The sequence below is a fragment of the Acipenser ruthenus genome, chromosome 4 (assembly GCF_902713425.1).
Source record: "Acipenser ruthenus chromosome 4, fAciRut3.2 maternal haplotype, whole genome shotgun sequence".
Lineage (NCBI taxonomy): Eukaryota > Metazoa > Chordata > Actinopteri > Acipenseriformes > Acipenseridae > Acipenser > Acipenser ruthenus.
Genome location: NC_081192.1, coordinates 98,656,270 through 98,670,782, shown reverse-complemented (window position 1 = coordinate 98,670,782; position 14,513 = coordinate 98,656,270). Strand labels below are relative to the sequence as shown.

Here is a 14,513-nt window from a genome sequence, read left to right as displayed (position 1 = left end):
TATTATTATTATTATTATTATTCTATACATGAAAGAAAAAAGGATAAGAGCAGCTGGCAAATCTTATCACTACTCTATCAGAACACATAGGCATTCATAATGGAATTTTAAGCTTCATTATATATATATATATATATATATATATATATATATATATAAACAATTAAATACTGGAGTTTAGGCCTCAGGAAGATAAGCACCTTCCATTTGCTTTTCATAAGTAATTAAGGCAAAACAAGCTCCAATACTGGTTGTTGGTTTGTAATGACAAACTATTTCAACCTTTTTCTAGATGAAAAAATCAATTTGAGAAACAAATGGAAACATGGGTTACAATAGTTTATGTCCAATGTGTATTGAATTTTTTTAATATATATTTTTATATTTACCTTTTTTTATATATTTTATGTAAGTTTTTATCGGTTCAGTTTTCATTTTCTCCCCCTTACACATTTCATTTGTTGTCTTGACCTTTTCCTAAGTTTCAATTCCATAGGCTTTTTTTCTTTTTTGAGTGTGATCCTGCCAACTGTTGCATTAACCCAGCATGTTCTTTCACATAAATATGACCCCTTTGTCACTAGTTTTTCTTTGTTGAGTGTCTAAGGCTTTTCCAGCATTCACACATACTGATCTTGAAACAGGCCAAGTGGGAGGAGTGATGTCACTGATGGATTCTGTGATGTCACTGATGGACAACTGGAACTGTAGGAAGAAGGAGGATTGTTGCCCCCATTGTAGCTGTCTAGTCTGCAGAAATCCCCGTTTCTTGTAAATGGACAAAAAAAAAAACTGTCATCCGTGGTGTACATTTTACTTTTTAACATTATTTCAAACAGACCATTACTACTTTTTAAAAGTCTTTCTGCTGTTTCTTATTATTTCTGAAGCAGACCCTGAGGAGAAATAGAATGGTATGGTCTACCAGTTTTTTAGTCATGTAGCATAAAGTCATGTGTCCAAAGGGGTGTGGTGGGGGGCTGAGCTATCTTTTATAGATTTTTCAAAAATGTGTTTTAAACCACCAACGTATTTAAACTAGATTCCAAAATGACCTTGACAAAATAAGTAGGATCATAGGAGGACCTTCCTGATTCTGCCCTGGAGATGCCTCTTTGCTAGCCCCTTTCTGCCCCCTGTCATGTGTTCTTGCCCCATAGCAACTCTTTGTAGTCTTCATTACACTGCACATCTCATCACAGCTCCTCAACCCTTCAATGTTTAAAAACCGACAGCTACAAATGTACATACCAAGGAGGCTGCAGTAGTTTAGTGCAGTGCTTCTCAAACGGTTATGGGTTGATCAGACTATTTTCATACTTGGCATTTTCAGATAAACACTTTGGTGCAAAGGCTGCTAAATAAGCATCATTAACAATCGAAGATACACAAACATGAAAGACATTAAGTGTGCTATATAAAAATTCTACCACTAAAGTTTAGACTGCGTATTAGCTGGCATTACAATCTTTTAAGTAGATTTGTGAAAGAATGAATATGATAGTCTGAAGAGATATAGTAGTGTGTAGAAGCAGTTATGCATGCTCTGCTCTCCGCCCAGGACAACAAGCAAGGTCCCTTTGCTGTTCTCATTGAACAGGTTCCACTCACAATTCACAGCTTTCTTTCATGGCGGTGGCTTTCTGTGGTGCTTTCATCTCCATGAGCTGTGACTGTCCAATGTGTCCTGATCTTTTGTTCTCTGTCTCGCATTGTGTTTTTGTGGACTATGCTTTTCTCTTCATTGGTACAGTTTGTTAAATGGGAGATAGGCGGTAATTCTGCTATGATTTCATTTTTCTTCTCTTCGTTTCAGATTCAGCCACTAGTGACTCTGCAAAATCTAAGGTGAGATTTTGTTCCAGTTTAACCAATGCAAATTATTGAAGATTATTAGTATATTTAATAAACAAAGTTGTTTTTTTTTGTTTTTTTTTAGTCACTATTTTTACTAGAGAATATATTATTTTGTAATTGTATTTCATATTCCACAGGACATTAACCCCTTTCTTCTTACTAAACAGGGTTCTTGGGGTTCTGGAAAGGATCAGTACAGCAGAGAACTGCTTGTGTCCTCAATCTTTGCCGCAGCCAGCCGCAAACGAAAGAAGCCGAAGGACAAGCCACAGCCGAGCAGCTCGGACGACGAACTGGACAGCGTGTTTGTAAAGAAGGACCATGACACAAACAGGTCCAATGACGGCACAGGCAAAGTGGAGGCGGACAAAGAGACTGTTACTCTGAACCAAAAAGGATGGTCTAGAGAGAGCCAGGATATCAAAAAGGACATCCATAAAATCACTGATTTAGTGAGCAGGTGCAAAAAGGACAATAGAAATTCCTTTTTCATGAGAGAGAAGTTGCCCTCAGGACAGCCTTCTCCTTGTCCTTCACCGAGCCCAAAACGCACTGACTCTCCGAGTCTCAGTTACCGACTTCAGGCATTGGGAAAATCCTCTCTCTCTGATCCTCCTTCCCAGCTTGATGATGCGTCAGATTTAGGTACGATGAACAGTACAAGCTCCCAGGCTTCTCAAAGGACGCGCTGCAGGAAGTGGACAACTCCTGACATCAAGGGTAACGAGTCCATAGCGGCAGAGACCAGCTCTATCACCTCAGATTATTCAACCACGTCGTCTATGACATACCTGACTGGTGTGGAGTCTAGTATCTTGAGCCCGGAGGTTCAGTCTGTGGCAGAAAGCAGGGGAGATGAGGCTGATGATGAACGGAGCGAACTGATCAGCGAAGGACGGCCGATGGAGACGGACAGCGAAAGTGACTTCCCTGTGTTTGCATCACTCTCAGCTCCTGAAAAGACTCTGCGGGAGGTTTTCCAAGAAAAGGGTCTCCACAGCCGGAGAGGGTCGATGGGGAGCGAGTTTGCAGGGACGGAGGGCAGCACCACTCCAAAGCTAGACAGTCGCCGGGGGTTTGTGTCTCACAAGCTGATCGAATGTGACACGCTCTCCAGGAAAAAGTCAGCGAGGCAGAAAACTGACAGCGAATCTTCAGCAGAGACACGGAGTGACAAGGAGTCAAACAGGTTGTCGCGGGTGTTTGAGGTGATGAAGAAGGGAAAATCGACTGGGAGCTTGTCGTCAAACAAAAGTGAGCCCGAGAAGCAGGAGCCGGTATGGCGACTGAAGATCACAGAGAGGTTAAAGTTTCGTTTGAAAAGTTCGGCAGATGACATGTTCGGGGTCGGCACGCAAGCAACCAGATCTCCAGAGATGCGCAAAAAAAAAATCAGACGGAGACACACCATGGGAGGACAGCGAGACTTTGCGGAGTTAGCCATCATGAACGACTGGAAAGAGCAGGAGCAAGCAAATGAAGAATCCGAGCTGTCTGCCATGGACCGGCTGAAACCCAAATGTAACTCCCAGGACCTTTCCATCAGAGAGTGGATTGCACGAGAGCGCTTCCGCACCAGCAACCCGGACGTCAACACAGACTCGCCAGCAGAGCCGGCTGCAGGAGCCAGGAGCCAGGGGGAAGGGTCCAAGCCAGAGATGCCTTTATCTGTTCAGGAAGATGCAGACAGATCAGCTCAGATCAGTAGGCCGTCTCCATCAGAGTCACCAAGGCAGTCAGCAGAACAACTGAACGGTGACAGTCGGGACAAGAACAAAACAAACTTAAGCCCTGCAGTGGACGCCCATCCTCACAAATTATCTGGCGCCCAAGTGGTTAGGTCACGGTTCTATCAGTATCTTTAAAAAAAAAAGAAAAAGTGTGTATATATATATATATATTACACAGACTATATAGCTGGTTGCTTGTAATAATTGTATTTTTAAAGTGTAAATATTTATCTCTGTACTTGAACTGTGTATTTGGGTTCCTGTTTTACAGCTTCTTTATAGGCTGGTTTCTGTGCTGTGTACTGTGGAAACTCTTTGCAGTGCATTGTGACAGCCAGACATTCTGTGCTCGTAAAATTAAGTAAAAGATATTTTATATGACTTTAAAAAGAAAACAAAAATGTACAAAGCGAGTGCTGAACAACACTTCTGATGCAATATTTCTGTATTACGGTTTTACCATTATCAACGACTAGCTTCAATGCAAAAAAAAAAAAGATATTCATCGGATCTTACAAATGTTTATTCACAAAAGAAAGTGCCTCATTATGATTTGGTTCTGAGATAGTTAGGGTGCCATTGTCTTTTGTTCAAATATATAAAATGTACTGTGAATGACTGACTGAATTTTATCTACAGGTTGGTTTTCATTAAGTCATTTTACAGATTTCAACACAAGCCGATTCAGAGCTTCCATTCTATAGGCATTCCAGTTGGGTCTTAAAGGGTTTTATATTCAGAATTGTATTATTATTATTATTATTATTATTATTATTATTATTATTATTATTATTATTATTATTATTATTATTATTATTATTTTTAAATGAGACTTGAAGTTTTTAATATTTCTGTAAAATAAGTAACTTTAATGTACATATTTCATGTCCTATTTTTTTTTTTTCCCCCTCAAAGGCCAGATTTAATAAATATTGTAATATAGGCATGTAGACGGTGGACCCTGGAAAAACTGGTCATTTGATCATTTTTCTTCATCTCTGAAACTGCATGAATAAATGTGTCCTGAAACTGGACATTGTATCATGCCTGTGTACAGCCATGTAGGGGGGAGATGCCCCTAAAACACTGGAAATAAATACAATCTTTCTGTGATCTGTTTTGTTTGGGTATTATGTTGGTTAAGTAAAAAAAAAAAAAAAAAAGAAAGAAATTAATCCAAAACTTCCAAAACTGTAGAAGCAATACCTTTGAATCCCCATTCTTCATTTCTAAAAGTCTGATCAGAACAGGCAGATATTCTCTTTATTGGGTGTTTTCTTTTTTCTAAAGATCAAAACTGATACTACTTATTCCTGTGTTCTTGTATATTGAGATTGAATACAGGAAAGGTGAGATATAGATATAGATAGAGAGAGAGACTATCTATATAGATCTATCTATCTATTGATATCGATATCTATCTGTCTATCTATCTCTCTATCTATCGATATAAACACCAGTTTTTGGTCACATCATTTTATATGCTGTCAATCAGTCTTCTAGTAATTGAGTGTTCTAGTCAGTCATGCAGTATTTGGTCAGAACCATGCACACTTTTGTGTGATTCGTGCTGAGATTCTACAGTTCTGTAAAATGCAACGATTGTCTTAGTCTTGGATTCAACACCTGTGCGATCCTCCATGCTGATACATGAGAAAGAAGAAAAATAAAATCATGCATTTAATTCCTTTCCAGTGTACCTTTTTAAAACCCCTGATTAAGATATTTGAGGTTGATGGTCAGAGATAAAGGATAGCTGAATACTCTTCTGTGTGTCCGTAGTATTTAATCTGGAATGCTGGATAATTGAGGGTGTATTCAGGTGCCATGCAATCAAGTTCCAACTATGAAGTAACATGCTTTTGATAAATGGGAGGGTTTGCACTTTGTTCTAACAACCCTGTTCTGTTTCTAACAACGTTCCTAACAGGACTTCAGCATGTGGCTGGTATATTTTATAAATATGGCACTCTTCCAAAAAAACACACCTTTATTTTAGGTTAATATTACCATAATCATACATTTTCTTCCAGTTAGTTTGTTTCATTGGTTTATAATTTGTATAAAATTGGACTGGGTTTATAGAGTAGGATCTTTCAGTCCTACTGTATGATCAAACAGGTACCAACTCAAACTGCACTATGCACACTAGCTTTATAGTTCATGTTGTGGGAACATTTTTCAGCAATATTTAACAGGGCAACAATCCAGGCCTTACTGACCACCCACTCATCATTTAACTCCAGCCTGTGTGCTTTGAGCTGTATTGTTCGCTGCTGCTTCTCTTCTTCTGACAATAGTGTACATCCTCATTCCAAGAGCAGAGGGCAAGCTAAATAATTGAACTTAATCCTACTCTGGGAACTACAAAAACAATAAGGTAGGTGTGGGAACTTCCAAGATGTTTTCCAGATGTATCCCAATCTGCTTCTGTAATTTGTTCACCGCTGCTACTTTGTGGTTGCCTTGGCAACATATTTATCCTCAACACCCTTAAGCATGCAGGACAAGGCAAGTAGGAAATAGAGGTGGTTTAGTCCAGTGAAAGGAAGCCACAGCCCAGCCTGGAATTCCTATCCGTGGATTAAAAAGCGCTGTGGATAAACAAGGGGTTGGGATGCTCTACACAAAGAACACAAGCGCAACCATTTTGGTATTTTAATTATGCGATTGATTGAATTTATCTCATAAGCTTCATGGCCTTTTCAGATTAGTTTAGGTGTGCTGTACAATGCAAGTAAACACTGGTTTGTATCGATTCACACTCCGTCTTATGTACTATCAGTAGAATTAAGGTGGAAAAGAATAGTTAGATGTTAACCTTATTTTCAACAAAAAAAAGCTTACTTTCATATTCAAAGTGATGAAAGTTGACGTGCACTTTACAAACTGTTATTTATCTATGAAGTCCCATTTAAATTAAAATCTGATAAACATTTAATATGCTTTAACCTCTGTGATTAATGTGTTTAGGCAGAGGGAAGCTTCCCAATTGCTGTACTGTAGCCATGGAACAATTTTGACATGATAAAAACAATACATGTTTTTCTGGCTTTTTGTGCCAGTGTTTTGTTGGTAATGGTTAATGGTTACACTTTGTTAAGGTTTGCCTATGGTACTTTTTAATGTATTGTTTCACTGCTGCAGTAAGAAATTGGCCTCTGATACAAGTTAACTCAAACATTATCAAGGGTATTTAATTGTAGTACAATACCTGCTTCCCTCTGCATCGTGTTTATATTTCATACTATAGTACTGCGCTCTACTTGGTGTGCCAGGAAGACTGGCAGCTAAACACTGCCATCTAGTGTAAAACACAGGGATGTGCCTTTATAAAACTTAAATTTACCAACTAACATTACTGTGAAAACAGTAATTGCCTCTACATTTATGAGCATTCACATTTTCCATATAGTTTCAAACAATTGTCCAGCAGATTAATCTTTAAACATGTCATATACAGTCAGATAGATTTTTTTTTTGGCTTTGTCTTTTTGTTCTTTCTCTTTTCTTCCATGGTGGGGTCCTAACTGCTTCGCTAGGAAGGCCTTTTTAAAAGTACTTGGGGTCTGGGGCACCCTTGGCACAGCCCTGTATACAGTGTTCCAGTTTCTGGGCCTGCTCTGCTGTCAGGATGTTTCTTGTACCATTTAAATCATCTGAACAAATGAACAAGCAAAAAAAAAAAAAAAGAATAAAAACAACACTTGCTTACATTCAAATCAATTCAACTGTGTTTAGAAGTACCTTGTTAGATTTGGATTTTTTATTATTATTATTATTATTATTATTATTATTATTACAGTTCATTCCTTATGCACTGTTTTGAAACTGAAACAGAATGGATTGTTTAACAGCAGTATTAGCGGCAGGCTGGCTTGTGCACACTTTCTGCAGTTGTTCAGGCCTCTGATACTCCAGTTTGGTCATCATTGGGTTCGTGTGCTTTCACTGTATTGGCAGATACCAATGTATTACAGTAGATAAGCAATTAACATCCATTGCTTGTGGATGTTTTTTCATGTAAAAGCCTGTAAGTGTAAATACAGTATGTAGTGCACCCTACCTCAGGTGACTGACCATAAATAAAAAAGGTATTTCAAAATGTCCCACCTTTAACAGCGGTTACTCACACAGGTCTCCCACAGCTTTACTTACACTGCTCCTGTACCGCAGCACATCTTCACCTACTGAAACCAATCAGTCTTCAGTCTCATGCAACAACGCTGCTGCTTGGTTGTAGCATCGTGTTTGAAATCGTGAAATCTGTATCCCAACTCAACGTTACTAGGATAGCGACAAACTACAAGATTGCATGTGATCTCATTGTTACATCCTCAGCAGATTGCAGGCATGTACAAATGTACCTGAAGCCAAACCATTTCTGATGATGGTCTCAGGCAAGATACATTATATCACTAAAATAATGGTTCAAGTAAGAGGCGTGGCTGTTAGAGTTAAGAAACCCTGTAGCTTGTGATTACAGGCTGGAGCCCACTAGGTGGCAGTATAAGCACACACACACACAAAGAAAATCACTAGCTTTTTAATAAGATTTTACTTTGCTAGAAATATAGGACATTAGTATGCAACTTAACAGGCTATAAAAATACAGAATTACTCAACAATCACTTTACACCATATTGGTACTGGTAGTAATGCAATTGCATTCCCAATGCTTTTAAGTGAGTCAGGAGACAGAGGTTAGTACAGTATGTACAGTACTTGTGAAGGGTTGCATTTCATTACACGTGAAGGGTCCGTTTTTAACCACTGGCTGGTTGCACAGACCCAGATTAAAAGAGAATTAATGTTCATTTTGGTAAGGTAGTCCAAGTGCTACATCAATGGTAACAGCTACTCCCACTTCTGTCCTGTGTATTTTCCAGAGAATAAGACGGAGCACTGATGTTAACTGCCCTGCTTCTTTACTAGGAGTACCACAGGATTCTTATGATTTTAGCCTCATATGAAAAGACAACGATTATGGAAGCACAGTTCCCCACCACTAGAGGGCAGAATTTCTCTCAAAATAACTAAGAATTAAAAACCAGAATCCTTGGTCATATGACACTCACAGAAAAAAATAACATAAAACAAAACACAGATTTACAAGCATGCAGCCCTTTATTTTATCATAGCTTCACAATTATCGGTTTTCCATAGAGCTGTATTATAGAACATGGTTTACTGCTTTACAAAAAGAAAAAGGAAGAAAACACATATTTACAACATCTCTCTTTGTGCAAACATCATTTATCTCTTACATCAGCAATGTTCACCTCATCCACAATATCAGAAAGGCATGCATAGAAATAGACTTTGGTATGTTAACAAAACTATACTAGGTTTCCCCAGGGTTATATATGCATTTATATACACAAGTCTGCTAGTATGTAAAGTACTATTGTTTAGTATATATTTAAACATCAAGAACCATTGACTGCAGTTGCACAGATTAAAGCTATTAAGGTAATGGTTGGGAAATTGCCCAATTCAGGTTCAAAATTAAAATACCAACACAGTGTTTTTATTAATAGAAGCTCTAAGACGGATATTAGGTACAAAATAACTTTGGCAGATAGGCAGTATAACTACTGGAAACAGAAAAGAGGAGATCTGCCTCATAAGTCTAAGTATCATAAATACTTTTAAACAAAGTAAACAGGCAGTGCATAGGAAGCTTACCACAAAATATTCTTCTTACTCAGACTTTAAATATCAGCACTTCTTAAATGGATATTTCTCATGTTTATTTTTGTATTTTTTTTAAGCTCTAGCATTAAAACAAAACACCACAACGCTGGCAAATCAAAGACTAAAACTAAAATCAAAAGTCAAACTAAAAGCTAATCCATCTTTTAATATTTTTTTTTTTTTTATTATTATTTTTGTTCACATTGTTTTCATACACGATACAAACAAATTCAATTAATGTATACTCTTTCCAACACATCAAATAAAAAAAATATATTCAATCTTAACACCATCGAAAAGAAACCTGTAACCACAAAAACATTGCTGTACTTAACAATTCAGAACACATTTACTTTAACCTCTGTTAAGTAAACGCAAACACTTTTTTTTCTGTACAGGTAGTAATAGTCTTACTGAGATCTGGAAAATGGGTATGTTGCAGATGTTAAGCAAAAATAAAGATGTCATAAAATCAAATAAAAGCATGTCGATGCAGAATAAAACCAAAGCAAATAAAAACAAAAACAACAACAGTAATAAAATCAAAGGTCAGTAAAGCAAGCCCAGTGTATTAATTAAGTGTGGTTTTGGGCTGATTCCTTGGCAGATGAAGACGATGGAGTGGGCTTCCCGTTCTGCCCCTTGTAGCTGATGAAGCTGGGTGTGTGTATGGTCCGGATGCTCTTCACACCTTGACTCATGGAGGTGGAGGAGACTGGGGAAGGGGAGGAGGAGGAGGAGGAGGAGGAAGAGGAAGGGGGTTGCCGGCCATTTTGAGTCTGTGGTGAGATGGCAAGACTTTGACCTTTCCCAGTGTGAGTGGGGCTCTGAAGCCTCAGAGAGCCGTTAGAGCCAGAGGGGATGTGGGAGGATGAGGAGGGGTGATGGGGAGCAGAGCGGCTGGCATGGGGGTTCAGGAGGGTAGAAGGAATGGAAGACTTAGAGGAAGAGGAATTAATAGGGTTAGTGCTGTCTGAGCTAGGAGCAGACGCAGAGCTGCCTTTGCCAGAGCTAGGGGAAAAGGCTGGGATCTTAGAAGCAGGTAAAGTAGGGGAAGTAGCTTTATAATCCCCACCAGCTTTCTTAGCACTTCCGTTAGCCTGCAAACAAAGATGGCAGGAGACACGGTTTGTCAAAAAAAAAAAAAAAAATTAAAAAAATTGAAGAAATAAAAAAGAAACATCATAAACCACAAAGGGCCTGCGAAACAGGTCCTTCAAGAAAGAAAGAAAAAAAAAACACACTAAACTGACATTATTAAACAAGGCCTTCACATAATTTAGTAGACCTGATGAAATCATAATTAGGGTGGAAAGAAAGAGAGGGGGGGCAAGGCAGTGGGGAGGGTCGCTGCAGTGGTTGCCCCTATGTTAGTAATGGTGATTGCCATGCTGTGGGGGGTGTAGATGAATAATGACAGCCTGGTGAGAATAGTAGATCATCATATCATGTCTGGTTTAGTAGTCAGTACAGGTGTGTTTAGCCCAAGCATTCTATAAGCAGGGTACTAAGGCACAGAGACGGAATGTTCTAGGAACGATGGAACGATCTAGGAACACAGCTTTTGAAGAGATTTGATTTTTCTTTCCAGTTTAGTTAAAGATGCAAACATGCACGTGTGATGATGGAGATGTTACAGAAATGTTAAATCAGAACTCTTGAAACATGCCATCCAAGCCGATGAAAAAAAAAAAAAAGAAAAAGGTTGATCTACTTAATTCCATTTAACAAAATGCTCAGCCTTTGGTTTCTTTTTAGGTTTAACAACTCGAGCTATTCCACTTTTTATCATCGTCGTATTTTCTTTATTTCGGTATTTTTGTAACGCAATTAAATGTCCTTTTCAAAGACTGGTCTACAGTAAAACTACCTGTCGGAACTGCCTCTGGGGGTCCTGGAGCTTCTGTTGTGTTCCAGCTTTGTCTGGGCTCCCTGGCTGCTGTCTGGATTTTGAAGACATTGGCACTGGCATCCTGCTGGTTGATGAGATTGTACTGCTGCTCTGCAAAGAATAAACAACAAAAATAATTAAAAATGACACTGGAGACAGAAGACAAAAAGATACCCAAACCATTCATTTCATAAGTTGATCCCGACCATAATATACCACACCGGAATACAGCATGCATGCAACAGTAACACAACATTCAGAAACAAAGACACCCACTAAACAAAATAGATTTAGTTCTTAATTTATTCGGCCCCTGGCTTCATCCCTTGGAGCACCAATCACAGCGTCACTTCTAGAGCTGGCCTGAGAAAGGTCCAGTGATGAGCCTGCTGCCAGGTGGGGGTAGGGGATGTGATTGGCTGAATGATGCCAGGTACTGATTAGAGGATTATTTCGGAGTATTTAAATAGAAAATGAAAGCCAGAAATCAGGGGCATTTCATTCAGGAAATCAACCACTTTCCCAAGAAAACCTACATGCTCATTAATTAAATAAATAAAAAAACCAGCCGTTAAAAAAAGTCAAATTTACAACATGAACTGGAGTTAGAGTTTTAGCCAAATCAAAATACAGTATAGCCACTTATAAATGCCAGTTCACAATCATGACAACAACCATAAATCACACACCAAAGGGTTAAAGCATCAGATTCCCAGCTTTTCCTAGCACCGGCAAGATACATTAACCGCTGAGTCAGCTGTTAGAAAAAACCCAAAAAGAAACCAAGCCACCTGCGCGAAGCAAGAAGAGCTTAAAAAGAGACCTGTTCGCAGGTGACAGTGGTGGTGGCTGCAGGCCTTGGCAATAGCTGTGGTTTGGACTTCTTCCACTGCAGGCCCTTTTGGGTATAACAGACTGGAGTTGCCAACTCCTGGACAGAACCAAGCTCCACCTGCGGCTCGGCTTGTTCTGCGGATTCAGCTTTCTGAAAAGAGAAGGTTCTAGATTCCTGCAGTACAGTTTCTTCAGGCGATTTGGGACCCATCTCACTTATTGTCGTTTCCAGCTGTTTAATGGTTTGCTCCAGGCTGTCAAGGGTCTTGTATGTATTCTTACGGATTTCATCAGTCCTGTACTGAGAATTTGAAGATGCCTGTTGTACTGTGGTAATAGTTTTGGTAGTGGTGGTGGTTTCGTCATCTGTGGGCTTTGACCTAATTTCAAATCTCTTGGCTTCCTTCTGCTGTTTTACAGTTCCATCCGGATCCTCCTCTTCTTCATAAACCACCACCTGCAGCGTTTTCTTGCCAGTCTTTGTACCTGTGCGAATGGCTTGAGTGAGAGCCGCCAACTGCTTTTTGGGGAACTTGAATTTGAACTTTTTCTTAGCGTCTTGCTTGCTGCCATCTAGAACATCAGGCATTGCTTCTGCAGTCGACCCTCCAGGAGGCTCTAGCAAATAAGCATGATCGCGTTGAAGACAGTTATTGCTGTCAACACTTGATACTTGATCTGCTCTTTCCACTCGATCAGCTCTGCTTTCGAGGGTGGCCTCCTTTCTATCTGAATCGGTCTCCTCAGCTTCCTCATTTTCCTCATCGATCCTTTCCTCAGCCAACATCCTCTCCAGCTCCTCTTCGGACTCAAATATAGTGGACAGCCTCTTGTAAGCTGATCGGATATCCATTGGCTCATCGAATATGATGATGACTGGCTTCCTGTCCAGGCCGGCAGCTGGGTCTTCGGTATCCAGCTGTCCATGACTGTAATCCTGAATCGTCATTTCCCGGTTGCCATCAACGTTTACAGTTTGTACGTTTTCTCCCTTGTTCTTTACTATTTCCTGACACTCTCCACAGGAAAGAGCCTGCACCTCTGTGTCCGTGATCATGAATGCAATGTTATCAATGGGTGTAGGGCTTTCTTCACAAGGAGAACTAGGGTTAGAGTCTGCATCCTCAAAATACTTGATCTTTACCTTAGATGATTTGGATCTGAGTACTACCTGTTCACTGTGTCCATCATCTTCTGTCCATTCTTGAGGAGACTCAAGAATCACAGGAGCCTCTTGTTTTTTGATTAAGGAGTTCAGCTGGCTTACAGACATTTCTGTAGGTAAAGGGCTTGCATTATTGGCTTCAAACTTCTCTGTAGACATTTTTATCATGGCGTCTTCAATGCTACCGTTCTGTGGTATGGTTTTGGTTGGTTCTTCTTTCTGATGGTAACGGATAGTTCGCATTTCTTGTTTTTGTTCCACGTCGGGTACTTCCTGCTGGGTTTCAGTGTAGGAAATCTGGAACTGATGTTGTCTATCTGGGAAGTTCCCTTGGCTTTCCACATATGAACACTCTTGGGAAACAAATGGTTTGTTAGCCACAAACTGTTGGTTGCTTTCTGCAGTTCCATCCACTTTGGGTTCCTTTAGCTCCTCCATTTGCGGTGAAGGGGGTTTATTTGAAATCTGTGCAGTGACGTAATATACAACCTGTAAAAAGAAACCAACACAAAGGTACTTAGTTAAACACGGTTCTTTTGCGTAGGGCAAGATGAAATCTTACAAACTGCATCAGATACTGCACAGCATGTTCCAGAGACTACTTTACACCTACCCCACGGCTATCCAGCGAGGTCTCGTTGCCATTCTCATCAGTGTCTGTTTGTTTCTCTTCACCAAGTATCTCCATGCTCTGCTAGGATAGTTCATGAGGAGAACATTATTGCACAATGGCTTTCTGTGCAAGACCCAAAGGATTGCAGCTTTTAAATAAAAGGGTAAAAGTGCACCTGGGGTCTCCACGAAACATTGTGCAATAAAATCCTTGTAACACACCTCAATAATATGTTTTGAAATACAAAGTTTAATTTAACATAGCATACAATAGTTCTAAAAAAAAAAAAATGAGATTATTATTTATTTATTTCCAGTGCATACAGCTATGACCAAGAGTGTTGCATCACTCTATAGAATTAACTAATTTTGCTTCATAAAGTCAAATGAAACCTGCTGAATAATGTTACATTAACATATTGAATTACATATACTTAACGAAAAACTGACAAATTGAAAAATGTGACATTTCGAAATCCAACATGAAATACTGTACTAATATTATGACTTTTGCGACATCATTTTGTAGTTTCTTTGACTACATGATGCTAAAAAAAAAAGATTTAAAATGATGTTCATATAGTTTTTTCTTTTTCTAATGAATGTCTCAGTCCTAAAATTCTAGGTGATGCAAAGCTTTTGGCTGTAGCTGTACACTGAGGGGGTTACTTTTAAAGCTTGGTAAAATGTTGCGTAAATGTCATTCTCAACTCTACCTACACATTGT

General features: G+C 39.2%; 2 protein-coding genes across 20 annotated transcripts in view; one reads left to right on the top strand and one right to left on the bottom strand.

Annotated features, from left to right (window-relative positions):
- Window positions 1–4,758, top strand: part of LOC117399981 (rho GTPase-activating protein 21-like) — a 98,203-nt gene extending 93,445 nt beyond the window's left edge. For all 5 annotated transcript variants that reach the window (XM_059023188.1, XM_059023184.1, XM_059023185.1 and 2 more), the window contains 2 exons: window positions 1,817–1,848; window positions 2,025–4,758. In XM_059023188.1, coding sequence (XP_058879171.1) covers window positions 1,817–1,848; window positions 2,025–3,722 — 1,730 coding nt within the window. In that variant the 3' untranslated portion in view covers window positions 3,723–4,758. The remainder of the gene's footprint in view (window positions 1–1,816; window positions 1,849–2,024) is intronic.
- A 3,937-nt stretch (window positions 4,759–8,695) lies between these two features.
- Window positions 8,696–14,513, bottom strand: part of LOC117399578 (sickle tail protein-like) — a 242,430-nt gene continuing 236,612 nt past the window's right edge. For 11 of the 15 annotated variants that reach the window (XM_059023171.1, XM_059023167.1, XM_059023169.1 and 8 more), the window contains 4 exons: window positions 13,788–13,868; window positions 11,999–13,663; window positions 11,155–11,286; window positions 8,696–10,384 (listed from right to left, as the gene is read on the bottom strand). In XM_059023171.1, the coding sequence (XP_058879154.1) occupies window positions 9,860–10,384; window positions 11,155–11,286; window positions 11,999–13,663; window positions 13,788–13,868 (2,403 nt within the window). In that variant the 3' untranslated portion in view covers window positions 8,696–9,859. Of the gene's footprint in view, window positions 10,385–10,420; window positions 11,287–11,998; window positions 13,664–13,787; window positions 13,869–14,513 lie in introns of those variants that run through there. The other 4 variants (XM_059023168.1, XM_059023177.1, XM_059023175.1 and 1 more) reach the window with 4 other exon arrangements.